Source organism: Ciona robusta, chromosome 1, assembly GCF_009617815.1.
Source record: "Ciona robusta chromosome 1, ASM961781v2".
Lineage (NCBI taxonomy): Eukaryota > Metazoa > Chordata > Ascidiacea > Phlebobranchia > Cionidae > Ciona > Ciona robusta.
The window spans coordinates 14,395,767-14,422,814 of NC_143235.1; the positions used below are offsets into that span (position 1 = coordinate 14,395,767).

The 27,048-nt window shown below is 32.6% G+C and overlaps 1 protein-coding gene across 1 annotated transcript; it reads right to left on the reverse strand.

The window, feature by feature from the left end:
• Nucleotides 1–4,033: 4,033 nt before the first annotated feature.
• On the reverse strand, nt 4,034–25,952 carry LOC149743590 (unconventional myosin-Ib-like). The gene is made up of 24 exons (XM_089876424.1): nt 25,716–25,952; nt 24,421–24,536; nt 22,765–22,964; nt 19,884–19,930; nt 18,993–19,056; nt 17,943–18,041; nt 17,191–17,282; nt 16,502–16,649; nt 16,002–16,120; nt 14,195–14,353; nt 12,995–13,162; nt 11,174–11,368; nt 10,648–10,883; nt 10,085–10,234; nt 9,616–9,760; nt 8,843–8,992; nt 8,462–8,530; nt 7,577–7,738; nt 7,184–7,318; nt 6,911–6,992; nt 6,280–6,431; nt 5,844–6,002; nt 5,402–5,526; nt 4,034–4,972 (listed from the first exon to the last, which is right to left on the reverse strand). The coding sequence occupies exons 1-24, from the start codon at nt 25,836–25,838 to the stop codon at nt 4,831–4,833; spliced, it is 3,237 nt and encodes a 1,078-aa protein (XP_089732550.1). The 5' UTR covers nt 25,839–25,952; the 3' UTR covers nt 4,034–4,830.
• Between the last annotated feature and the right edge of the window lie 1,096 nt (nt 25,953–27,048).

Here is a 27,048-nt window from a genome sequence, read left to right on the forward strand (position 1 = left end):
CAATATTTTGTCTCTGGCAACAATATTTTGTCACTACAACCCATTTTTATAGTTTCAGGAGCAGTATTTTGTCTCTGGCAACAATATTTTGTCACTAGCAACCCCATTTTTACAGTTCCAGGACCAATATTTTGTCCCTGGCAACAATATTTTGTCACTAGCAACCCCATTTTTACAGTTCCAGGAGCAATATTTTGTCCCTGCCAACAATATTTTGTTTCTAGCAACCCCATTTTTACAGTTCCAGGAGCAATATTTTGTCCCTGGCAACAATATTTTGTTTCTAGCAACCCCATTTTTACAGTTCCAGGAGCAATATTTTGCCCCTGCCAACAATATTTTTTTTCTAACAACCCCATTTTTACAGTTCCAGGACCAATATTTTGACCCTGGCAACAATATTTTGTCACTAGCAACCCCATTTTTACAGTTCCAGGACCAATATTTTGACCCTGGCAACAATATTTTGTCACTAGCAACCCCATTTTTACAGTTCCAGGACCAATATTTTGACCCTGGCAACAATATTTTGTCACTAGCAACCCCATTTTTACAGTTCCAGGAGCAATATTTTGTCCCTGCCAACAATATTTTGTTTCTAGCAACCCCATTTTTACAGTTCCAGGAGCAATATTTTGTCCCTGGCAACAATATTTTGTCACTAGCAACTCCATTTTTACAGTTCCAGGACCAATATTTTGTCCCTGGCAATAATATTTTGTCATTAGCAACCCCATTTTTACAGCTCCAAGATCAATATTTTGTCCCTGGCAACAATATTTTGTCACTAGCAACCCCAATATTTTGACCCTGGCGACAATATTTTGTCACTAGCAACCCCATTTTTACAGTTCCAGGTGCAATATTTTGTCTCTGGCGACAATATTTTGTCACTAGCAACCCCATTTTTACAGTTCCAGGTGCAATATTTTGTCTCTGGCAGCAATATTTTGTCACTAGCAACCCCATTTTTACAGTTCCAGGACCAATATTTTGTCCCTGGCAACAATAATTTGTCACTAGCAACCCCATTTTTACAGTTCCAGGACCAATATATTGTCATTAGCAACAATATTTTGTCACTAGCAACCCCATTTTTACATTTCCAGGACCAATATTTTGTCTCTGGGAACAATATTTTGTTTCTAGCAACCCCATTTTTACAGTTCCAGGAGCAATATTTTGTCCCTGGCAACAATATTTTGTTTCTAGCAACCCCATTTTTACAGTTCCAGGAGCAATATTTTGCCCCTGCCAACAATATTTTTTTTCTAACAACCCCATTTTTACAATTCCAGGACCAATATTTTGTCTCTGGCAACAATATTTTGTCACTGGCAACCCCATTTTTACATTTCCAGGACCAATATTTTGTCTCTGGGAACAATATTTTGTTTCTAGCAACCCCATTTTTACAGTTCCAGGAGCAATATTTTGTCCCTGGCAACAATATTTTGTTTCTAGCAACCCCATTTTTACAGTTCCAGGAGCAATATTTTGCCCCTGCCAACAATATTTTTTTTCTAACAACCCCATTTTTACAGTTCCAGGAGCAATATTTTGACCCTGGCAACAATATTTTGTCACTAGCAACCCCATTTTTACAGTTCCAGGACCAATATTTTGACCCTGGCAACAATATTTTGTCACTAGCAACCCCATTTTTACAGTTCCAGGACCAATATTTTGACCCTGGCAACAATATTTTGTCACTAGCAACCCCATTTTTACAGTTCCAGGAGCAATATTTTGTCCCTGCCAACAATATTTTGTTTCTAGCAACCCCATTTTTACAGTTCCAGGAGCAATATTTTGTCCCTGGCAACAATGTTTTGTCACTAGCAACTCCATTTTTACAATTCCAGGACCAATATTTTGTCCCTGGCAATAATATTTTGTCACTAGCAACCCCATTTTTACAGCTCCAAGATCAATATTTTGTCCCTGGCAACAATATTTTGTCTCTAGCAGTAGCAACCCCATTTTTACAGCTCCAAGATCAATATTTTGTCCTTGGCAACAATATTTTGTCACTAGCAACCCCATTTTTACAGTTCCAGGATCAATATTTTGACCCTGGCGACAATATTTTGTCACTAGCAACCCCATTTTTACAGTTCCAGGAGCAATATTTTGTCCCTGGCAACAATATTTTGTCACTAGCAACCCCATTTTAACAGTTCCAGGACCAATATTTTGACCCTGGCGACAATATTTTGTCACTAGCAACCCCATTTTTACAGTTCCAGGACCAATATTTTGTCCCTGGCAACAATAATTTGTCACTAGCAACCCAATTTTTACAGTTCCAGGACCAATATATTGTCATTAGCAACAATATTTTGTCACTAGCAACCCCATTTTTACATTTCCAGGACCAATATTTTGTCTCTGGCAACAATATTTTGTCACTGGCAACCCCATTTTTACAGTTCCAGGTGCAATATTTTGTCTCTGGCAGCAATATTTTGTCACTAGCAACCCCATTTTTACAGTTCCAGGACCAATATTTTGTCCCTGGCAACAATAATTTGTCACTAGCAACCCAATTTTTACAGTTCCAGGACCAATATATTGTCATTAGCAACAATATTTTGTCACTAGCAACCCCATTTTTACATTTCCAGGACCAATATTTTGTCTCTGGCAACAATATTTTGTCACTGGCAACCCCATTTTTACATTTCCAGGACCAATATTTTGTCTCTGGCAACAATATTTTGTCACTAGCAACCCCATTTTTACAGTTCCAGGACCAATATTTTGTCCCTGGCAACAATATTTTGTCACTAGCAACCCCATTTTTACAGTTCCAGGACCAATATTTTGTCGCTAGCAACCACATTTTTACAGTTCCAGGACCAATATTTTGTCTCTGGCAACAATATTTTGTCACTAGCAACCCCATTTTTACAGTTCCAGGACCAATATTTTGTCTCTGGCAACAGTATTTTGTCACTAGAAACCCAATTTTTACAGTTCCAGAACCAATATTTTGTCCCTGGCAACAATATTTTGTCACTAGCAACCACATTTTTACAATTCCAGGACCAATATTTTGTCTCTGGCAACAATATTTTGTCACTAGCAACCTCATTTTTACAGTTCCAGGACCAATATTTTGTCTCTGGCAACAATATTTTGTCACTAGCAACCTCATTTTTACAGTTCCAGGACCGATATTTTGTCACTAGCAACCTCATTTTTACAGTTCCAGGACCAATATTTTGTCACTAGCAACCTCATTTTTACAGTTCCAGGACCAATATTTTGTCTCTGGCAACAATATTTTGTCACTAGCAACCCCATTTTTACAGTTCCAGGACCAATATTTTGTCCCTGGCAACAATATTTTGTCACTAGCAACCTCATTTTTACATTTCCAGGACCAATATTTTGTCTCTGGCAACAATATTTTGTCACTAGCAACCTCATTTTTACAGTTCCAGGACCAATATTTTGTCTCTGGCAACAATATTTTGTCACTAGCAACCTCATTTTTACAGTTCCAGGACCAATATTTTGTCCCTGGCAACAATATTTTGTCACTAGCAACCCCATTTTTACCGTTCTAGGACCAATATTTTGTCCCTGGCAACATTATTTTGTCACTAGCAACCCCATTTTTACAGTTCCAGGACCAATATTTTGTCTCTGGCAACAATATTTTGTCACCAGCAACCTCATTTTTACAGTTCCAGGACCAATATTTTGTCTCTGGCAACAATATTTTGTCACTAGCAACCTCATTTTTACAGTTCCAGGACCAATATTTTGTCCCTGGCAACAATATTTTGTCACTAGCAACCCCACTTTTACAGTTCCAAGATCAATATTTTGTCCCTGGCAACAATATTTTGTCACTAGCAACCCTATTTTTACAGCTCCAAGATCAATATTTTGTCTCTGGCAACAATATTTTGTCAGTACCAACAAATTTTTTTCACTAGCAACAAACCGATAACGCGAGAATTTTAAGTAACAAAGAAAATCTTTAAAAAAATGCCAGAAAAATTGCAAATATGAACACAAGTCATTAGGGTTACAATGTATTTGATTTGGTTGCAAAATACTACAATAATTAACAGGAATGTAAAACAGGATTACGAGGCGCATGGGAATACTTATAGGAAAATTTGTACCGCGATATGAAACAAGTATATAACAAATGGCAGGCACATACAAAATAATAAACAATATGCACAATGTAGTGAAAAAACATTCTTTTAATTAAAGGCACTTTGCTACTGGTTCATGTTTGGCAATTCATGGTTAAAATAAAGTAAAATATGAAACTTTGGTTTTGCATAAAATACTTAATACTGATTGGCCAGTATAGGATTAGATAGGAATGTATAAAACAGGAATTGTTAAACTTTTTTTGAAACAAGTTCTAAAAAATATGCTTGGCTTGTTGTGCAAAACGGTGTTGTAATTTGGCTTGTAGTTAGCCTTAGCAAAAATCACTTTATGCTCTCAGACTCGATTTTTGTTTTTAATTTAATGTGGCTATTTATAAATTAGGACGCAATAAACTAAAAGTTTAATACAATAAATTGTAAAAAAATTGGATTAATTTTCGTGGCATTTTGGCTCATTTTATCCGCTAATATATCATAGTGGGCCAAGGATAGTTTAGGTCTTTAAATATATTGAGCTACAATTAAAGCCTGCAATAAACAGAATTGCTGCTTAGAAAACACTTTTGGAAAACTACTGAAATCTCTGGTTCAGTTTCTTAAATTTCAATTCAAAATGGAATCGCATTTTTTTGTTGATTTTTTGGCAAAAATGTCATTTCAAAAATTTTCCATTTTTTGGCAACAATTTTCACCCAGAAGGAGAGACTCCATTTACTGGCAGGCCTACTATAAACATGTGTTTGTTCTTTTTCACAGTTGGACCACCAACCACTCTTGCAGATGGCTCATTAAACTGGAGGCTCATTGGTGACTTGCATTTCAAATCAACCCTGTAAAAATATGCATGGGGTTTAAAGGTGAAAGGTTATATAAGGACAACAGTCACAACACTAATGGCTAATGCGTTTTTTTCTTCTTTCAACTGAAAAAAAACAACGTTTCAATTTCATTTCAAATCAGGAGATTTTTTTTAAAAACGAGATTTCGTTTCGAAAAAGAGATTTGGTTTTAGAAAATTATGTCTTGAAACATTGTTCAAACAAAACGACTTTCCTAAATTTTTGCATTTAAAAAAAATATAATGTGTGGCACTTATAATATAAAATCTATTTATACGGCCTAAATCCTAGGACCCATGGCATGCCTGTAGGACTTCACCAACATGGAATGAAAATTGGTGACTTCTTTACAGAACCAAATATAGAATGAAAATTGGTGACTTCTTTACATAAAACAAAACAAATTCAAATTATTCTTACTTCTGTTCAATGATGCATGACAACTTCTGATTGGTTGATTTTTCGACCAATAGCGACATCTTGGTAGCAAGTTCAATAGAATGAGCAACATTTAGTATTAAGTCGCCTTTGTGTTTCTTAGATTCCTTGAACAAAATGTAACAAATTAAAAATGTTTTTTTTATAAAAGTTCACTCGGTAAACTAAATATTACATTTTATTTTAAACTAAATAGTAAAAATTTTAATATTTCCGAAAAAAAGTCTAACTCAAGGCTGTCTTTTTTGTCGTCAATTAAGTTTTTCGTTCTCAACCAGTGAAGCAGTTAGTAAAAAAATAAGAAGGAAATTAAAAAAAAAATTTTGTTAATATTTCTTTTATAAATTTTTTTATAGGAGTGTCACTGCACAGGCGGAGAGTTGTTTTGGGACCGTTAAAATATAAAGAATAAACAAAGCCTCACAGCTGGTGGTTTGCAATGTAATATCATCATCCCGTCCTGGTAAGGTGAGAAGGAAACTCCGCTGATGTCATGAACAGCGACGCGGCATTTTTGCTTCAGTGATTTTTCTTCGAGTAATAAAACAGCATTGTCTGTCATAACGATGTAGCAGGAAACGAACTGAAAATCGATAAAATGGTTTTTGTAAAGTTTATAGAAAATAAAAAAAAGGTCCACATTTATGGTGAAATTATCATTATTAAAAGAATAAAAAATAAAGTAAGTGAACTCGATTTAATCAAAGAGAATTAAAAAGATATTTTTAAAACAAAAAAATATTTTCTTTTAACTTTATAAAAAGTTTATTAGAAATTCCCCAAAAGTTTTTAAGGATTTAAAAAAAAAAATCATAACATCTGAACAAAAAAAGTAACAGGAAATTTCAAAATTCGCTTACTTTTCCGTTATTTCTATGAATTTTAAATCCTTCGTCTGCGAAAATAATATTCGCCCCGCCCCCAACTTTTCGCCACTTCTGATTGGAGGAGAGAGTCACATGATCACCGACAAACTTCTGGACCAATGAGGACGGGTATAACGATTTTTTGCCTGAAATGCAAAATATTGTTAAATTTATTTTCTCTCTTCTTCTTTCAATAAATTTGATTTTGTTTCTATGGTCACGATAAGGAAAAGTTTACAAAAGCAAAAAGACAGGCAGTAACAGTAAAACAATAGTTGTTAAAACACACTCAAAGTCTAAGTAAGCATCTAGGATTTTATTCTATATGAAGTAGGTACAGCAGCAAAGACTTTAAAGCAGTGTTTCTCAACCTTTTTTTTCTGCGGACTGATGGACTTTTAATAATCAACGAAAATGTAATTTCGTCCAAAGTAGAACTATATGTTCGTTGCAGTGCTACAAATTACGAAACTGGCAAAGTTTTAAATCAGTTAAAAATTTGATGTTTTATTTCTTTAATCAATGAAATGTAGACTTCAACATCTTGCATTTTGCAATTGAGATATATATTTGTAATATATTTGGATGACTGGCAGAAAAGTTGAGATATTAATGTAATAAATACCTTTGAATAAATTTGACGAATGAAGTTTTTCTGATAGTTCAGTTTTTCTTTGAGGGGTGAGGCCCTTCCTGTATTTCATGCACTGCAAGGAATTGGAATTTAAAAGTACATAATATAAAACATCTAAAAAATTTTATTTATGTATAAAATAAAATTTACAAAAAGATATTTATCACAAAAAAATCAAAAATATATATATAATAAAAATTATAAAAAAATATAACAAAAAAAATTCAAACAGCGAGACAAAAGACTGGAAAATTTTAAACTTACTCTCCACTTGTGAAACAAATCCCTCAATATTGGATGAGTGGAAGAAAGGAATTGATATTTGCATGCACTCCATTTCTTATCAATTGGGGAACTAGATGGCAAAGAATCCCTTGTTTTGGTGAGATACAAATATACCTGGGAAATTTGTTACATTCAAATTTTGTTATCAGCAAACAATTTGTTACATAATGAAAATTTTGTTTAATTAAAACTTTATTACATGGGGGGAAATAAAGGTTCGCAACAAAGTTTACAAAACAAATAAAAAATTTTGCTCTAGAATAAGTTTTTAAACCGCAAAAAATCATAATTTTCGGGCGCAAACTTTTAGAATAAAATGCGAAAACATTTTTTTTGAAATGTTAACTCCAGGGGTGTGTATAAAGTACTTACCACATATTTCTCCATGAACTTTGCGATAACCTTCCCAGCATTAGCACGGAAAAACTTTCGATATTCTCGTCTCGTTGTATAACCCTTCCAATGCGCTGCTATGATGGACACGGATATGCATTGAAGCTTGTGAAGTTTGTATGCTCGCAGTAAGCATCTTGCCTGTGAGATTTTATAAGTAAGTGAAAAAATATTTCTGTTTTTGCTCGACCTTGACTGTGAGGGTGTGGATACGGGGGTTGGTCATTGGAGAAAAAAAGTTGTGCTTTTAATGCTTTCAATGTAAAAGTAGCCCTTTAATAGCATCTTTTTGCTTTAAAAATGCAAAAGCCCCAGTATCATATTCCTATAATTGTTAAAGTTTCTTAACATTTATTGGGACAGGCACGATTGAATGAAACAGAACACCTGTGCTATAACGGCTAAAGTTTTTCAACCATGCGAGGATAAAGCAAGTTACACACGTGGTAACTCTCAGTGGGCACAAGGTGTATGAAACAGAACACCTGTCTTTAATAGACTGTCGTTTTTCTGTGCACGTGAAGATAAAGCAAGTTACATTTATTCAAGTAATTGATTTTTTGCTTTTTTTAATTAAACACATAAGCAGACACAAGCTTACATCTACCAGACAGAATCATTATAAGGTTGGAACATATTCATATAGAAGCACAACCCACTTTCCAAGCTCTATCATACTACTGTAATTGTTAAAGTTTCGTAAGCTAAACATTTATTGGGACGGGCACGAGGTGTATGAAACAGAACACCTGTGCTATAACAACTGTCATTGTCCCGGCATTTTAACCTAATACCACTGTACAGTGTACCCATTATACAATATAAAGTTGCAATACACTTATTCATCATATAGAAACAACCCACCTTCCAACCCCTGATGAAACATTGCATAACAATCGTTGCGGATTTCAGTTTCAAATATCGCTGCTGGTTCTGCAAAATGAAACAAAATATTCAGAAAAATTATAACTAGCATTTATAGTATTCAAAATATTCCGATTTTATATTTTAATGCTACAAACTAAATGATTTGATGGCAATTCCTGCATAGGCGGCCCTTTCAGTATAAATTTGTTGTAACAGGTGTTCATTTTGTGATATCTTTGGAAAAAATTAAGATAATTTATCGTTTGCTTAATCACTTTATATCCAAGTTAGTTAGTTAAAATATTTTTTTATATCCAGTCAGTTAATTAAACACTTTATATTCAGCTAAAAAATATACAGTGAAAGTTTTTTACAAACCTGGTGTCTCTTTACAGTTTTACTGATGACAATCTGTGCTTGTCGCATAATTTGGAACAACTTCCAATGGTGATATCCCCTCCATGTTTTCTGTATAGTGGTCGCAATATCGTGCAACGCCGCGTTTCTGTATTCCTCGAGTTTAAACAGCTGTTTCCAAGAAACAAAGACAATTATTCACGTTTCGTGATTTGGCAATTGTGTTTTATGATGTCATAATCAATGTTGTGAAATGACAATTCAGAACAATGATGAAATAATGATTATTGTTACATGTTTAAAGAAAACGTTATTGTAATTTACTTTTCTTACATATAAAATATAGTTCGGGCTTCGGGTTAATGGGCCATATATGGCCCATAATCAGGTCATAAAGGACCTTACCCAATTGATTCTTAAACCCTAGATTTGCGACCTATAACTAGATTGTCATTTACTATGGTAGTTTACAATACATTAACATTACGTGGTAAAAGTAACTTTTATCGTAAGCTTTGCTTAATATGTAAGTCGCCACAAAAAATGACAATCATTGCGTTACGGCATTAGAATGTGATTCTATATCTTTTGTATAAAGAATATATTTTCACCTTACAAATATTGAATAGAATGCATCTTTAAAAGTTTCAAACAACTACATTAAAACATCAGTATTTCTAATTATATCTTTAATATTTTAAGAGTAATGGCACAAATCTGGCGTAAATCCAAAGTCCCTTACCCATATAGAACAGATATCAGAATTTCTAAAACTCTATATCTCAATAACTTACCGTCCTTGGGTTCCTAATGAATATTTTGCTTTTCCCATATTCATATTGCTCTGGATCGATCTTTGTTTTAAGAAGGATCTGTTTCACCCCCTCTTTAGGTGGTCCGTGCCATGACGGCCATGTTTTTGGGCTCAGCATCTTGTACCTGGTCGGCATAACTTATTTTTGGAAGGTTTTTGGACGGTTTGAATAAAATTAACTTTGAATATGACTTAACAAATGTAACTTAATTGAATAAATGAATGTAACTTATTTATCCTCGCATGATGGGGCAACGACAGCCATTAAAACACCGGTGTTCTGTTTCATACACCTCGTGCCTGCTTACGTGTTTTGTTTGTGTGTAAATACACCTAACAGCAGGGTAAATTTTACTACAATTTAATATAAAAAGCTCTATGAATGATCATATTATACAAAACTTTAGGAAAAGAATTCAGTGAGGATACTAGAAAGAAATATAAACCACCTTGTAATGCAATCTTCATATTTCTGTCGGAAAGCGTAACCTGCTCTTCGTACACGGACATTTTCCATCAAACCTAAATACCTCACTTGGTGGCGCACAAGATCACTGCTGAACACCGATGACCTTTTGACCTCGTTAGGTTTGATGCATCTGAGGATAATTAATCGAGGTTTGGGTTATAAGATTTCTATATTAGGTGAGGTGCTTGTCAGGAATAACAAAAAATACCCAGAAAGTACATTTATGGCAACTCGTATCGCGGTTAGTGGTATGAGTTTTCGGCTAAGTTTGGCCCATTAGTTCAAAATATCCTAAGCTAAGTTTGGCCCATTAGTTCAAAAAATTAAAAAAATTATTCAGCAAGTTAATCCTTTCAATTAATTTAACCTAAGTTAATTTTCGCACTGAATATAACTTATGTTTTCTATGAGTAGATTCTTTTTGAGTATAAAGCGGGCCCGTGTTATAACCCAAGTCTTTGCCCACCATATCAAGATAAATATTCATTATTCATTCATTCATTTAGGAAATTATAATACATTCCATCAAGTTCATTTTCGCACCGTATATAGTTTGGGTTTTTCATGAGTAGATTCTTCATGAGTGCTGTCATAGAAGCTTTGAACTGCGTGGCTGATGTTGGGGGTCGCTTTAACATCGTAGTTGAGGGGTCACCCTCGGGGAAGAGCCCTTTAGCTCCCCCTAGTAGTGGGTGTAACGAAAGGAAGGCAGCCGTTGAAAGATTACGAAACAATGAGTTGTTGTTTTTGTCGATAAAGTTTTCAACCACGTATGTGACCTGGTAGATAGAAATTACTTAGCATTTACGAGAGGTAAACTAATCAAAAAATGTAAAATATAAAGAATAAAATACTATATTCATAAAATAAATTTGATTTAACTTTCAATATTTTCAAGTAATGAAGCCGACTTACACAATGCTCACACAACACCAACTCAAAACATTTTTACTGGGTGTTAAACTTTTTATGAAATTAAAGAGTTGCATGTAATATTATACATAAGACCAATACAGTTAGCATAATGCTGACTTATTACACCACGCTACAGCACAAACTAAACCCTCACCTTCCCAGCATAATGTTGAATACGAAACGCATTATGTGGGAGTGTTTTATCTCCAAGAAACCTGGTGTCGCGCCTGCTTTCAAAATGCTCATGCTTGCCGCAAACAGTTTCCAACTTCGTAAGCAACGTGGCGTCTGTGACGTCACCGGGTCGAAGACATTCTTCATCTAGCATTGAGAGTATTCCACTACGAGGCTGGAGTAATGAGGGATTTTTCAATTTTATTAGTTAAGTTTTTAAAAAATTAGAATACGTACTTGAAAGCACGTACATAGAAAATAGAATGATATGTAGCAATACTAGCACATGTCTTTTTTCTCCAATTTTACACTTATTCTAATAAATTGTGTCAATATACTGCTACCTAAGTAAATGACTGCACTATTTTGATATCTAATATATTTTGTATGTAAAGTGTTATGAACAATAAGTTTGCCAGTTTGTGCCTACGTACATGACCAGTGGCGTTTGCCAGTTTGTGCCTACGTACATGACCAGTGGCGGAGCCACGGGTGGGTTTAGGGTGTCGCGGCCCCCCCTTTTAAACCAAAAATAAATTAATTAAAAATATCTTGAAAATGTTTTGATTAAAACCCCCCGCTTATTTTTTTTCTGGCTGCGCCACTGTACATGACTGTGTTATTTTTTATGCCTAATGTATTTTGTATGTACGGAACAATGGAATATAAGTTTATCAGTTTGTTACAAAGTGTTTTAGTCACCAGATTAAGTTCATGGTGTATTACAAACATTAATATCAAACTTTATAAGTTACGCAAGTAAAAGCACATCCACGTACGATAACAAATGGTGTTTTCCAGTTTGTTACAATGTGATAAAAACTAGTTTAAGTTCATAATGCATAACTACTTTTCTTTTCTTATAAAAATATAATCTACGTTAAATTTTGTAAGTTACACTTGTAAACTTCAGCACACGTAATAAACAAGGTAAGTTTTCCAGTTTGTTAAAAAAGTGTTTAGGGAATAATTTAAGCTCATACTGCAATAATGCATACTACTTCCATTGTGTTACAACTTTATTAGTTATGCTAATAAACAAGTGCACACAGGACAAAGTGTTTGTGCAACTATTAAGTGCCAAGTGTTTAAATATTAAACTTTGCCTTATCAGAAGCCATGCAGTCTTCAAGTAATTCTGAAGAAGTGTTTTCACATAATTTAGTTTATTATTAACTTGGTTAAACCATTTTACAACCTTGGGTAATTTTACTAACAGTTGTAAATTTAATTATTTCTTAAAACACACTGCATTGTTAGTTAATAAGTTACAAATCTTTTTAAGAGTTAAATTCTTAACTTGTTACATGATACTTTAATATAAATTTGAAAAAATTTCCAAGGTCAAAACATACAAAGAATGAAATTTCAAATGAGGGCAGAATTTTCTGCTTTCATTATTATTATATCTATGTGGGTGAGGTCCTATATCCCAGATTTTAAAATTACTCAGGATCTATCCCATTACACACAACCCATGGAGCTACAACCCATAAGCGACCATAACGTTTGAGCAATGTCCATTAAATGCCTTGCACAAGGATATTAATTTACTGGGTTCCAGATGGTAACACCCGGTGTGCTGGGACTGGGCAGCTTTCAATAGGTTGACAAATATTCTAAATGTGGATAGGTGGACTAATTATTTTTCTTTACTTTTTTATATGAAAAGAATGACTGTGTGTATGCGTATGGATACTTGTGAACTGGCACTCAAGGTCTCATGTGTGGCTGTACAAATACGCCACCGCAAAAAAAACAAACTTAAAAAAAAATAAAAATTCAAAGTATATATACTTACACTTTCAATAAGTTGACAAATAATAGCGTTGTTAAAGTAGTCAATATGAAGCCATTCAATTCCTTCTTTTACATACTCCTCTTGTTCCTCGCGTAAAGTCAACTCAACAAATATTTGCTGCAACTTTTCATTGCAGTAATTGATCATGAATTGTTCAAATCCATTTTGCTGCAAAACAATTTTAAAAGAAATTGTCTTAAAAACACAAGAAACATTTTATCTTAAAGGAAATTGTCTTAAAAGTCACTTTTTTATTTGGATATTTTTTTATTTTATGACATCTTGTCAAAAAAAGGGAAACTCAAAAAAGACAATTACCCACAAAGTTAAGGTTGTGTGAAAAATCTGATAACACTAAAGGTAAATGTAATACATATTATGGGGTAATGGGTCAACTCTGGACTAAATCCTAGTAACCATAGCGTGCCACACTGTGATACCTCGCCCATATAGAATAGAAATATAATAAACCAAACAAAACAAATTAACAATTAAAAAACTAAAAAGTCATTTATTAATCATTACTAAGAATATGCATTTGAAAACATTTCTCCAATTACTGTGCACCATAAGAAAATCATGACTCCATTACATCATAAATAGCAACTATGATGTAATAATCATTCAGTTTAGTAACAATTTCCTGTATTGACTGCAATGAATGGATGATTGAGTGCTGATAATATTTGTAAATTTGAAAGTTCGGGTTTTAAGCTATAAAGGTGATGATTTCAATTTGTTTTAACCCATGGATCCTTATCGTTATCGTGCTTGCTGTAGGAATTCACTTACATAGATTGGAATAGTTAAGATACTATGAATTACATTTTCACTGATCGTTTTCAGTTACGTAGATTTTAAATATAATGAACAAAATGCAATTTTAGATATTCCTATTTGAAAAGTAAAAAAAAAATAATTAAACAAAGAAAAAAATATACTTTTTCCTTAAACGTGCATTGTAATGCCCCCTAGTATAACCTATACGCAACAGAATATAGTAGGAGGGGTAGGATGGTTCATGTTTTCATTCTCATTTATAATCTATTAGTAAACAAATAAACCGCAGCCCTGTAACTTTAAAATAGCGTTGTTAAATGTAGAAAACACGATTAGAAATATGGGACTTATGTGCTAACAGGGTCCATCTTACCCCACAGTAGTATCTATGTTGTTAACAGTACAATATATGATATTCACCTCAAATACTTCGAATCCATAAATATCCAATACGCCCATCACTTTGCATTTCTTGTTGGTTTGTGTCGTTACTTTAATACTGCTGTTTATCCTGTTAACCAGCCATGTGAACAAGCGGTCATATATCTCCTTGCACAATGCATCTCTGTTGTAGGATGCCTGGGAAACAAGGGATGTTTTGAACTGGTATCAGTGGCGCAGCAAGAAAAAATAATAGAGTTTTTAATCTAAAAAAAGGAATTAATTTCCTTTTTTAGTTGAAGGTTGCAACCTTGCTACATTTTGAATGAATGAATGTAACTTAATTATCCTTGCTTGCCTGGAAAACGACAGTCGTTAAACACAGGGTGTTCTGTTTCATAAACCTCGAGCCAGCTTAGGAGTTACCATGTATGTTACTTTGTGGGTGGTTTTAGTTGAGTACAGAACAAAAATGTCACTTTTTAGATGAGCATGGAAAAAATTGTTACATTTTAGTAATGACAAATGATATTGCAAAGACAAACAAATTCAACATTTTCTTTTATCAATTGCCGTGAAATAGAAACGTGAACAGAAACAACGCACGATATGATTAATGACATTTGCGCGCCAAGTTAATTTTAGAATGAACAAACAAACTGACATTCTTTGAAAGTGTGTTTGCTCTTTCCATACATGGGAACTCAACATAAGAATAAACCACAATCTAGCGAAACATGTCGTAACCTGTTAATCTTATGTGTGCTTAAGTATATCTGACAATAAGTAGAGAAATAGGCGACTTTATGGCTAATAACAATGAATTACTTTACATAAATGTCAAATACATGCAAAACATGAGATCATGTATAGCTTTAAACCAATACATTCAACATAGACATAATAAATTGAATACACACACCGTACTCTTACATGAAAAACAGTAATGACTGATAAGGAGTATTATTAAAGATATATTTGCCTATAGTGTCCCCTATTGATATAAAAAACTAATTTAAACTAAAAAAAGTCTTTTAAAAGAAGTAAACAAAGGACACATGCCTGGACGTTTGTCCCTGTTGTAAACTGAAAAAAAAACTTTGAAAACAAGGAAATAAAATACATATCATTCACTTTTATTTATGGGTGTTAGGGTAACTGGCCAAATCTGGCGTAAACTCATGGTCCTCTACAAGGACCTCGTCCACATGGAATAGGTTTCTATTAACATAATTTGTACTTAACTCTTTAAAAACGATAGTTAAGATCATGTTATTTAAAGAACGAAGAGAAGGAAATCAACAGCAAAACAACAGTTGTTAAAATGTTATGGGAAAGATTGTCAGTTATAAAGCGTGGCTGTTGCACCCAACATATTCGTGCCTGTTTAGGTGATGGGCGAAAGTTAATCCAAATTAAACACATTAGACACCCATGTTATAACACAATCTATAGAAGCAACATTATATACACTACCAATTGAAATCAAAATCAGGTGTAGGAACAGAAAAATTATGCCAATATTAGAACTTTACAAGACATTGAGGAACTCGATGCCAAAATAATAAAAGCGCCATATTACATATTGGGGTAAATCTGATCTTTGTTAAAAGGGTAAAGCATACAAACAAGTTAAAGAACCATTGGTATAACCCCATGTTATAACTCAACGGTGGAATTGCTGTCATAGAAACATTGGGCCTATATTATAACAGATTAGCAAATTAGTCAACCCAACACGGCTGTTTAATAAAAGTGTGGGAAAGATTAAACGCATGACTGTTGAACCCAATAGTTATAGAAACAATTGGCCTATGTTTCAAACAAGACTAGAATCCGAACCCACCTCGTTTGCCGACAGCGTGCATGTGACCGATTCCTTCCTCGCTGTCATTGTACGTTCCGTCAAGGCTGACGTGAGATTATGTGGTTTGATTGACAGCATCTCGCAAATATCAGCAACCTCTGGATGTTTTGATAAACATTTATTTTATAATTAGTTTAAAATGTCATTAACACATATAAAAATACCCACGGAATTTAATGCTTGGTAACTTGTACGCGGGTACGTGGTGTGCGAAACAAAACACCCAAGTTATACATAACATAATCTTTTTAAGGTCTTCAAAAACAATAGCCAATATCTTGTTATTTAAAAACGAAGAGAAGAAAAGCGACAGTTGTTAAAACACGCTATGGATAAAGTGTGGAAAAGAGTATCAGTTAAAAACGTGAATGTTAAAACTTAGGATATTTATGCCAGTTTAAGCAATGCGTAAAACTTCGCTAAATTAAATGCACCCTGTTTTGACTCAACAATAGATATGTCATTATACTCAATCTCACCTTCCATGTTAGTTATTGTACAATTATCCATCCCATTCTTAGCAGAAATTGCTTTAAACCGAATATTCCCAAGTTTAAGTACGGCAGCAACGAGCATAAGAACGTTGTCTACCTCACTGCGAGAGAATCCAATGATATCAAACGCATTCTGGCGAATTTAAACAAATTTAATTTATGTGTGAAAGAAGAGAAATTGATTTTTATTGTATTGTATTTTTCAGAAAAGGTATATATATAGTAGGATGGGGGAAGATGGGACACCTTCGGCGCATAATATCCGAATATCCTGATCGTGTTTTAAACAGTTAACAACGGTCTATGGGAGTCGTGAGCATATATTTTTATAATTCTTTGAAAGTTCCTTGCTTACTACCACATTGGACGAGAAAATAGAGTTAAAATGTGTCCCAACTTTCCCCATCTTACTATATATAAACAATGTCTAAATAGGGTTAAAAATAATCTGTAATGAACCGAAGAACCAAGAGCCCAATAATATCAATTGTATTCTGTGGAACTTAAACCATCTTAATTTACAAGTGACAGAAGATAATTTTTTAGATAAGGTATAAATGTTTTTCCATTAAAGTTTAAGATTTTAAATGTTTGAAGCAACATGCTGTTTTAATCATTATATAACAGATAACAACAAAAAAGCTTATGAACAAGCGATATAACACACAACCCACCAAGACTTCATTGAAAGATTTTGCGTCTTCAGGATTTGCATCCGATTGTTTGATGTAAGAGAAATTCTCAACATTTTCCAACTTCAGTTTTTCTGCAATAATTATTTAACAGATTTTCTTTTAATATATATATATATAAAATAAATTAGTGGCTCAACTTAGGTAATTCTGCAAAAAATATTTTTTGTGATGTAAGCAAAAAATACAAACTTTAAATTAGTAAAAAATATTTTACAAAATTCTTAAAACTGTTTAAAACATATTTGACAAAAATCAAAACAATCATTTAAAAAACTCCAGCTAACATGCTAGACAGCTGTTTCACATTCCTTTCAATTTATCTGAAATTATGTAATTTGAACTTCCAATTTTCGATTCGTTTCACCCAATTTACTGAGGCAATCAAAACAGGACAACTACACAAATATTAAAATATATATCTCTAATACAACGATTGGTTCTATTTGAATATTAGACTGATGATGCCATTTAGGCGAAATATGCATATTTTCATTATACAATTGGTTGGACTTGATTTTTGTCTGTTTCGTTTTCTATCACCAGATCCTTACTGTAGAATTTGTTACAAACTTACTTAACACTGTGGGTAAAGCTCTAAAAAAATGAATACTAATATGAAAATTTAAAAAAGTATGAAAATTTGAAAAAAACATAAAAATTTGGAAAAAAATATAAAATAAAAAAACATGAAAAACAAGAGCTAAACATAAAAAACTACACAAATAACTTACTTAACATTGTGGGTGAAGCTCCACACAATATTTGGTAAAAAATATGAAAATTTCGTTCTCCTTCTCCATGCCGTACTACCCTCGATTTCTCCAATAAATCTGGATATTAGAAATTGTTTTTACCAGATTTTATAAAAGGTTGGAAAAACTTGTTTTTTAGATTTTCAACAAGTTTTTTTAAATATTTTTTAAATTTTTAGACAAGTTAAAAAATATTATTTACAACTCTTGACTATTATTTTTTGATTTATTTTGCTTTAAAAATTCTGAGCTCCAACTAGAACCAATATTAGTTATTAGCATTTTTGTTTATATTTGTTCTAACATATCTAGAAATTTGAAACCATGGTTTTTACAAAATTTCCTATATGAAACTAACACTTTTTTTTTTCTTATAAAAGCATTTTCAGTGTCCTAATACTAAATTCCTAATCACGAAATTTTAGTTGGAAAATGTTTAAGAGTAAATATACATTCATATTTATGTTTCTAATACTCCTTCCTGATGCTAGTGGTGGTGGTTTCGTGAAATAAAATGGAATTTTTACAATTTCCTTTTCCTATTACGCAATACTTAATGGATACCAGTGTTTGTATGATAAATTAATAAGAGTTTAAACAGAAAAAATTACTGCATCGCATTTTATCATTTAGTTAAAACATTCATGACAACTCATCTTGAGATTCAACCATGTTTTGCAGTTTTTTTGTAAAATATTTTATCATTTAATCAGGTGAGGCTCACAAAACAACAGCAGTTATTGGTAAAGGCCTTTTTAAAAGGTTACCGCTCATGAGACCACATTTGTAACTTTGTGAGCATTTGTTGCACTTGTAAAAAAGGGCATAAAATCTTGTTATTAAATGATAAAATGTTTTACATATATTTTGAACATATTATAATTTCAGCAATTGTTATGAAGTAAATGTATGGTTCATAAGCTCATGGGTGTTTGGATTAATGAAGGAACTTTATATCCCAGGTCCCCCTAGCTTACATGGAACCTCACCCATATAGAATAGAACATTCAAATATCAATAAAAACTCACAGTTGGTAATCAAACCACCGACAGGATCCCCTTTAAAATCGAACTCGATGTCCATGTATTTCCCCTGCATACAAACAAGCAATGATATAAATACTACCGTTCAGTTAGTTTTGTTAAAGCTAAAATAAAATCTTTCCATGTTTAAATCAGTAGACACCATAATTCTAACAAAATATAGTAGAGTGGGGGAAGATGGGACATTAAGGCATTCTATTTTCTTGTCGCATTTGGTAGTAAACAAAGATATTTCGAAGAATTATAAAACTGTCCTTTACAACTCCCATAGACCGTTGTTAAATGTTTAAAACACGATCAGAATATTTGGATAATATGTGTTAAAGGTGTTCCATCTTCTCCCACCATACTATACTTTATTGGTGGTTTTGTTTGCGAGCTTCATATGAAAAATTAGCCTCCAACTCGAAAACCTTGTTACAACTAAAGTATATCTTCGTTAAATCTTGATTTATTTAATAATGATGGCTTTTGAGTAAAAAGTATTTGGGAGATGTCGTGCAATGCTATAAGTTGTGTCTTAAACATCAAACCCGGGGATTCAACTAAAGCAAGTTTAGACTTTTGAGTTAAAACTTAACCCATATCCCCATGTAATAATAAAAAACAATAATGAGACCATTTCATATATATTTCTAAGTTACAGGTCCATATGCCTCTATAGGTCTATTACAGATCTATAATTTAGGAAATTATTAACACATATTTGCCTATTTAAATATTACACATCAAAATAAATATATGAATGAAAAAACAAATATGAAAATCATAAATATCTAATCTAATCGAAGATAACGTATCGTATTGTAAACATTAAATTTCAATAATTTGAAAATTTGGTAATTTGAATTTAGAATAAATTATTTTGAAACTTACAAATCGACTTGAATTGTCATTTCTGTTTGTCCTTGCGTTTCCAAACGCTGTATAAATGTGTAAGAATATTATAAGCATGAAAAAAAATCTTTAAAACAAACAAGTTTAAGGCTAAAAAAACTGCATGAAAAAATGATATAAAAGTATTTGTGTAAAAATGTATGAGAATAAGAATATTATAAAAATGGAAAACTTTAAAATTAACAAGTTCGGGGTAAAAAGTAGAATTAACAGAAAATCTATCCTTACATTATTTTATAATGCTTTTAAATTTGAAAGAATTGTTTTTGTTAGTTAATTTTTTTTATTAAAAATTAATTAATTAGTAAACTTGTATTGTCACTGTCCTTGTATTTCTAAAGGCTGTAAATTTGTAAGAATTTTATAATAATTTATAAATATAAAAAACTTACAAGTTTTTTGTAAAAAATTAAAGCATGAAACGTAATTTAAAAAAAATTTAAATTATTGTTTTGAAGTTCGAAGAAACAAAATTATTCGCAAGTTAATTGCTGCTTAGTTGGCGACTTTATTGCAGTTATCATGGTTGTAAAGAGTAGTTTCAATGTAAGGAAGTAAACGTAATCTTATACGAATGTGAAACAGGTGGGAAGGTGGCTGAATAACTCACATACCATCACCATTCACAAGCACTTCAACTTATTCTAGTACGTAAGACACACCATATTTGGTGATGGGATCCACCAATCTGGTGCCTTGTTTATCTGTATAATCTACCACGCATTTACAATGAGCTGATATTGGCCACAAAACAAGAGAAAACTTGTGGTGTATGTTTACATAATAAAAGCTGAACATTCAACAATTGTAGAGTTTAAATGCGTGCCCAAAATACAGGTATAACGCTTGTATAACAGCACAACAACTATTTACAAGTGTGAGACGTATTGTATATACTTGACTTTATTAATTTGTCTAATTGTTTAATTAAATTGACAGACGTATTCATGTTAATTAGCCATACATCAATGTTATATCGTGTGCTTGACTTATTAAAACAGGCAGTTTACAAATAAAAGTAAATAAATATTTAGACCACAGGTAAACATATTACAAATAAAGGTTATCAGTGTCTTGTGTATAAGCAGACATTGCTATATCAGACTAAGGAAGTCTACGTCTGAGAATTAACTAAAGCTGAATCACTGTTCAACTTTTATCATTAAGTTATCCTGGTTTGGGCCAAGACGTCAGACATACAATAGTAGTGTGTGAACAAAAGCCAAGATTTTAAAGCTTGGTTGATATTATTATAATAACATTATAAGTGTAAGGTTACTATCTTACAGTAAGGGCTTGCTATTGTGTGAAATGTATTGTGTTCATAAAGGGGATGAGGACAATATAAGTGTTGGGAAAAATGAATGGTGCTATCTAAGTATTATAACACTGGACCCATAAATTAACACAAAGTAATAAAAAATGAAAATCAGTATGACGTACATCTAGGGATGCACATTACAGAATTTTGAATCCTTTTGTATTCGAATCTAATTACGGGATTCGGTATTCTGTTTAATGACGTCATCATATGTCATCTCATATACTATATTAACAATTTTTGAAACTTATTAATTTTGAAAAAAAAAAAAAAATTGTGTTTGTGGGACTTTCGATAGTAAACGTTTCGCAACGTCTTTTCATAGCCTGCTATACGTTTTGTGACGCAAAAACTCCCCAATAGTACAATTTTTGGTCATTTTACAGCTCATGATCCAACAAGGCTACTAATAAAGAGTCAATTAACTGACTTATGTGGGTGAAATTATTTTTTCCTATAAACATAAAAAGATTCGAAATTCTAGATTCGGAATTCTAGATTCGAAATAAAGTATTCTAGGATATCCTAGAATACATAATTATTCTGTAATGTGCATCCCTACGTACATCTTATGGAATGATTAAAAAAGCAAAAATTCAAAAAAGCAAAAATTCCGCCTCCCGGAATACTCATATAAATTCAACCACTGTTCAATCAGTATGACATACATCTTACTCTACACAGAAGTGACAGAAAACTCGCAACTCATTTAACGTAATACCATATTAGGGCTGCAATATATCTTAGGTATTATAACATAGGACCCTTAAATTAACACAAATATCAGTTTCAGGATAACACAATTGAACTCAAAACATACTTAAATAATACTTGACATTACCTTAATCTTGGACAGCTAATGTAACTGATAGAAGTTAGAAAATTGAACACTTAATTAACAATATACACAATTATTATTTCAACTTGCTATAGAAAAATTATATTGGAAACATCTTTCTTAATTACTATCTGTTTGAAGTATTTCCCTTTGGTTATTGAATGGTTATTTTGGTAAAGGGTATAAAAACGTATGTTCAGATAGTAGTCTAGGTATTAATATATCATTTGGCGATTTGGGAAACTGAAGACCGCTTTAAAATCTAAGTTTTAATCAGTTTTGTTTTAAAGGTTGGTTATTTCTTGTACAGTTTAAAACACCAGGTTTTAGCTAACTTGTTTCCTGTGGTTGCCAAGTGTATGTTGAACAACTAGACATCAAAGAAATAATTTTGGCCACTCAAGCAACCTTCAACACACTCAACCTTGGCCTTACTACCTCAAACAACGATGAGAATGAAGTTGTTCAAAAAGTCTCAAAATGTTTGTGGTGTGGGTTTGGGGGACGCTAAATACGACTCAAGTAAAAGCCAAAAATCGACAGACAAGAAAGCCAAAATACGACGCATGTGAAGGCCAAAATACGACGCATGTGAAGGCCAAACTATGTGTCTATGTCGATGACCTTTTTGACGTAGAAAGTACGAAAAGTGCAAATCGGCACAACATTCTTAGTCCTGCTTAGACTATAAAGAAACTCACCCTCAAGCACAGGGTTTGACTGTAGGAGTTGTTGCTTAATCGTTTCCACCTCAGTGGAGCGGCTACTCATGGCCGCCACATATTTCATGACCAACTTGCTTGCTTCCGTTTTCCCAGAGCCAGATTCTCCCGTGATCATGATACACTGATCACGACCGTAGTTTTTCATGGAACGATACGCAAGGTCTGACACTGCATAGCTGGAAGAAAAATTGTTTAACATTTTTAAATATAATGTAGCCTACATGAAAGACAGGTTTTTAAAAGCGAACATTTTTTTAAAAAGAGTTTTTTTAAAATAAAACTTATTGAATATTTGGTTTAATTAATGATGTCCGAGTCTGCATGGAAGAAAAGTTGTATTAGATTTCTGAAAAGCGTGATAGCCATATTTTTTTAAAAGCCATGTTTTTGAAGAAGTCATGGTTTTTTTAAGAAGAGTTTGTGAAATTTAAATCATTGGTTCAATTCACAAGCTCTGACACTGCATATTTGGAAATAGGAGTTGTATATGATTTTTATTACCTTGTATAACCTATCTCCAGCATGAAAGCTTTATGTTTTAATTAATAATAATTAAAGTTTCAAACTAAAACCCTGTTTAATGATTTATGTTGATTAATATATTTAAACTTTAAACTAAGTTTGAAAACAAGGTTCTTTTCATACTTTGTGAGCATATACATGAAAAATAAAATATATATAGTAGGATGGGGGAAGATGGGACACCTTTTCAGTCTATTTTCTCGTTCTATTGAGTAGTAAACAAAGAACATTCAAAAAATTATAGAACTGTATCCTCACGACTACCATAAACCGTTGTTAATTGTTAAAAAACACGATCAGGATATTTGACTATTAGGTTCTAAAGGTGTCCCGTCTTCCCTCACCCTACTATATATATATAATATACCTATAGCCTATAATATACATAAATATATATAATATTCGAATTCCATAAGTAATCTATGTGACATGCACACAGTCAGTGACAGTTAAGGACCAAAGCCATCGATTTTTAGAGCAGTAAAAAATAAAAGTTACGACCTCTTAATACTGTTTAAATAAAGAGAATAGTCAATATTACAGTTGTTGATTTATGAGCTATTCGATATAAAAAGCTAAATATGAGTGAAGGTAAAACAATATATGCTTTACAATTTATGGTCCAACTTCACCTAATTCACTCCTTAAATAAAGTCATGCAGTGTTGATATAAGTGTATAAAATACAGCAATATAGAATTGCCGTCTTTTTAAGAGTAAACCAATACGTGCATTATATTTTATGGTACGCTAATGTAGTTTATGGCTATGATTTCATGAACTGCATAAATACAGTTATGTTATCTTGACATAAGTTAACAAAGAATACATATGTGGACATGCGACCTTTTAAAGATAATTTATTATGATATATGAGGAAAATGGAAGTTAAACAGAACATGCTGTACAATTTATGATGTAGATACTTTAAGCAACTCTAAATAAAGACAAAGTATGTTGATAAAAGTATAAAAACATACATTCTGTCTTTTTAAGAATAAAAATAAAACAAAATGTGATTATATTTTACGGTTCACAAATGTAGATTATGATGGTTCTATAAATTCCATAAATACAGCCATATTATATACATTAAGTCTACATAACGTACATATGTGGTGGCAATTCATATAAATTCCTTCCCCTGTATTTCTCAATCATCTCTGCATCGTATATTGGAAGTGTCTTGTAGGGGTTGGTTGATACAACAACATTCCCGATGTAGGTCTGTAATAATAAAATTTCCAATCACTTAATTTGTTTCTTCGATTACATTAGCAAAAGTTGAAAAGTAGTTAAAACGAAAAGGTAGAAAAAGGTAAAAAACAGTTGTTAAAAGTAAAACATGCTTACAGGTCTAACTTAAAAACATATTTACATTTATTTGGAAAGAAAAGAAGCGTGGTCGCTATACCTAGCAGACAAACAACGAGTCATTTGGTTCTAAACAGTTCCGTTAACAAGTATTGTTTTTGTAATAACTTTATTTGTATCTTCGATTACGGTAGAGAAAATTGAAAAATATGTAAAACGAAAAGGCAGGATATAGCGACAAAACAGACGTTAAAACACGCTTATAGTTAAATATATTTCTTTCAGTTGACTTGTTTTTTAGGTTTCCATGGCAGCAGATCCTTACTATATTTGCATTTAGTTGAAAAAAGCCCTAGCAGACAAACAACGAGCCATTGGTTGTAAACAGTATTGTTCAATGAAAAGCTCGGGGTAATATTACAACTGACAACGCAATTCACATAACATGTAACTTGGTATCTGTTTCAGCCAATGCTCAGGTTGTAAAGTATAAGATTTTTTATATAAAGTGTGTGATTGGACATTTAGCATGGGTTAGGAATCTTAGGATAAACAAAATCAAGTCCAACAAATTGTAAGAAATATATTTTCCTAAATGGCATTTTCAGTATCTTATTCAAATGGAATCTTTTTAATGTTGTTCAAACTTAGAGAGTCAGATCATAGATAAGATTTATGGGCCAACTTTGACCTAAATTTCATATTTACATTAAAGTAAATTACAGAGACATAGGTTCTAGACCTTTGTTTTATAGATTAGGGAAGCTAGCGGTTACAACATAGTCTATAATTTCTATGTGGGTGAGGTCCTTGTTGAGGTCCTTGGATTAATGTCAGATTTAACCAATTACCCCAACACCCACACAGCCTTTAAATATACTACTTCATTACAACATAGTCTCAGGTCAAAATTCCTAATGTTACATAAAGGCACCAGTGAAGAATTCTCCGGTACGTTACAGTTTAGGCTGGTGGCAAGTTTCAGAGGTTGGTTTGGTTAAAACAAGGATTATTAGTTAGGGGTTAGCGCTATTGGTTGGCATATAATGTAGATTGCAACAAATATTCAATGAGCCATAATATTAAACTCACATAAATCTCATCGTGTTGAAATCGTTTATGTAAATTATCCAGAAAGTTGTCTTCGGATAGAGGTTCTAACAATACGGCGTCACCCACGCCGACCATTTCATCTAACATGCTTCTGACTGCCATGGTTTTGTTACGACCTCTCTTATGGTTTAGGATATGCAAGTTTAGTTACAACAATAGCATTATATCTGTACTGTATAGAACCCTGAGCCCTATTAACAAAAAGTATGAATGAATGAATGAATGTAACTTACTTTATCCTTGCGTGGAAGGAAAACGACAGTCAGTATAACACAGGTGTTCTGTTTACTGTTTCATACACCTCGTGCCCGCTTACAAGTTACCAAGTATATTACTTTGTGGGTGAAGTAAAGTAATGTTTATATAAAGTAGGTGGGGTAAGATCAGATGAGACACATTTTTGCTCTATTTTCTCGTCCCATTTAATAGTAAACAAAACCCATTCAAAGAATTATAAAACTGTTTCTTCACGACTCTCATAGACCATTGTTGGTTGTTTAAAACACGACCAGGATATTTGAATAAAAGGAGTCCCGTCTGTTGTTATAATTAAAAATATTCTAGTGAATAATCCTACCCTAAACTATATTCTCACGTTTTGCCTTATCTGTAACGCCACGGGAATTCTTGACTAGTTTACAACACCGGCGAAATAGCACAAACGGCAATTTGTATCAGTACGTTCCAACTACTGTATCAACAATTCTTGTCTGGCAAGGTTTTAAACAGAGCGGGCAATTATATACCTATGTATATGATTTCTATACGGACATATATTTCATCCCCGAGTACAAGTTACCATGTAAGATTGACAAAATTGTATGTTAGTGTGGTTTAATACTAAACAATAAATAGTTTTCATATTAATTATCAGAGCCATAGAAATACCGAGTAGTCCAACCCATTGTTACGTAAAACACAAATTGAACGGCAATTTGGGTCCAAAATAACACAGTAGGTATAGGGAAAATGTATGTTTTTCGGTAAATTACAGAAAAACTTGAGCCTAAAAACAAATTTAAAGGTTGAAAAATGTAAAAAACATGTGTTATTTGTTTTCTGTGTCAAAAAGCGGTTGATTTGCGACATTTTAGTCATTTAATGCGGCTAAATTTATACATTTTTTCTAAAAAATGTTTGATAAGGTAAATAGAAGCTGTTTTACACCTTCCCACAATAGGAAAACACAAACAAAACTTAACAAGTTCGTTTAAACCCATTGTCAAAGTCACCACTTTTGCTCTATTTTGGACACACATAGACGGCAGTTGGACTACTCGGTGTTTATACGACTCTGTTAATTATTATGTGT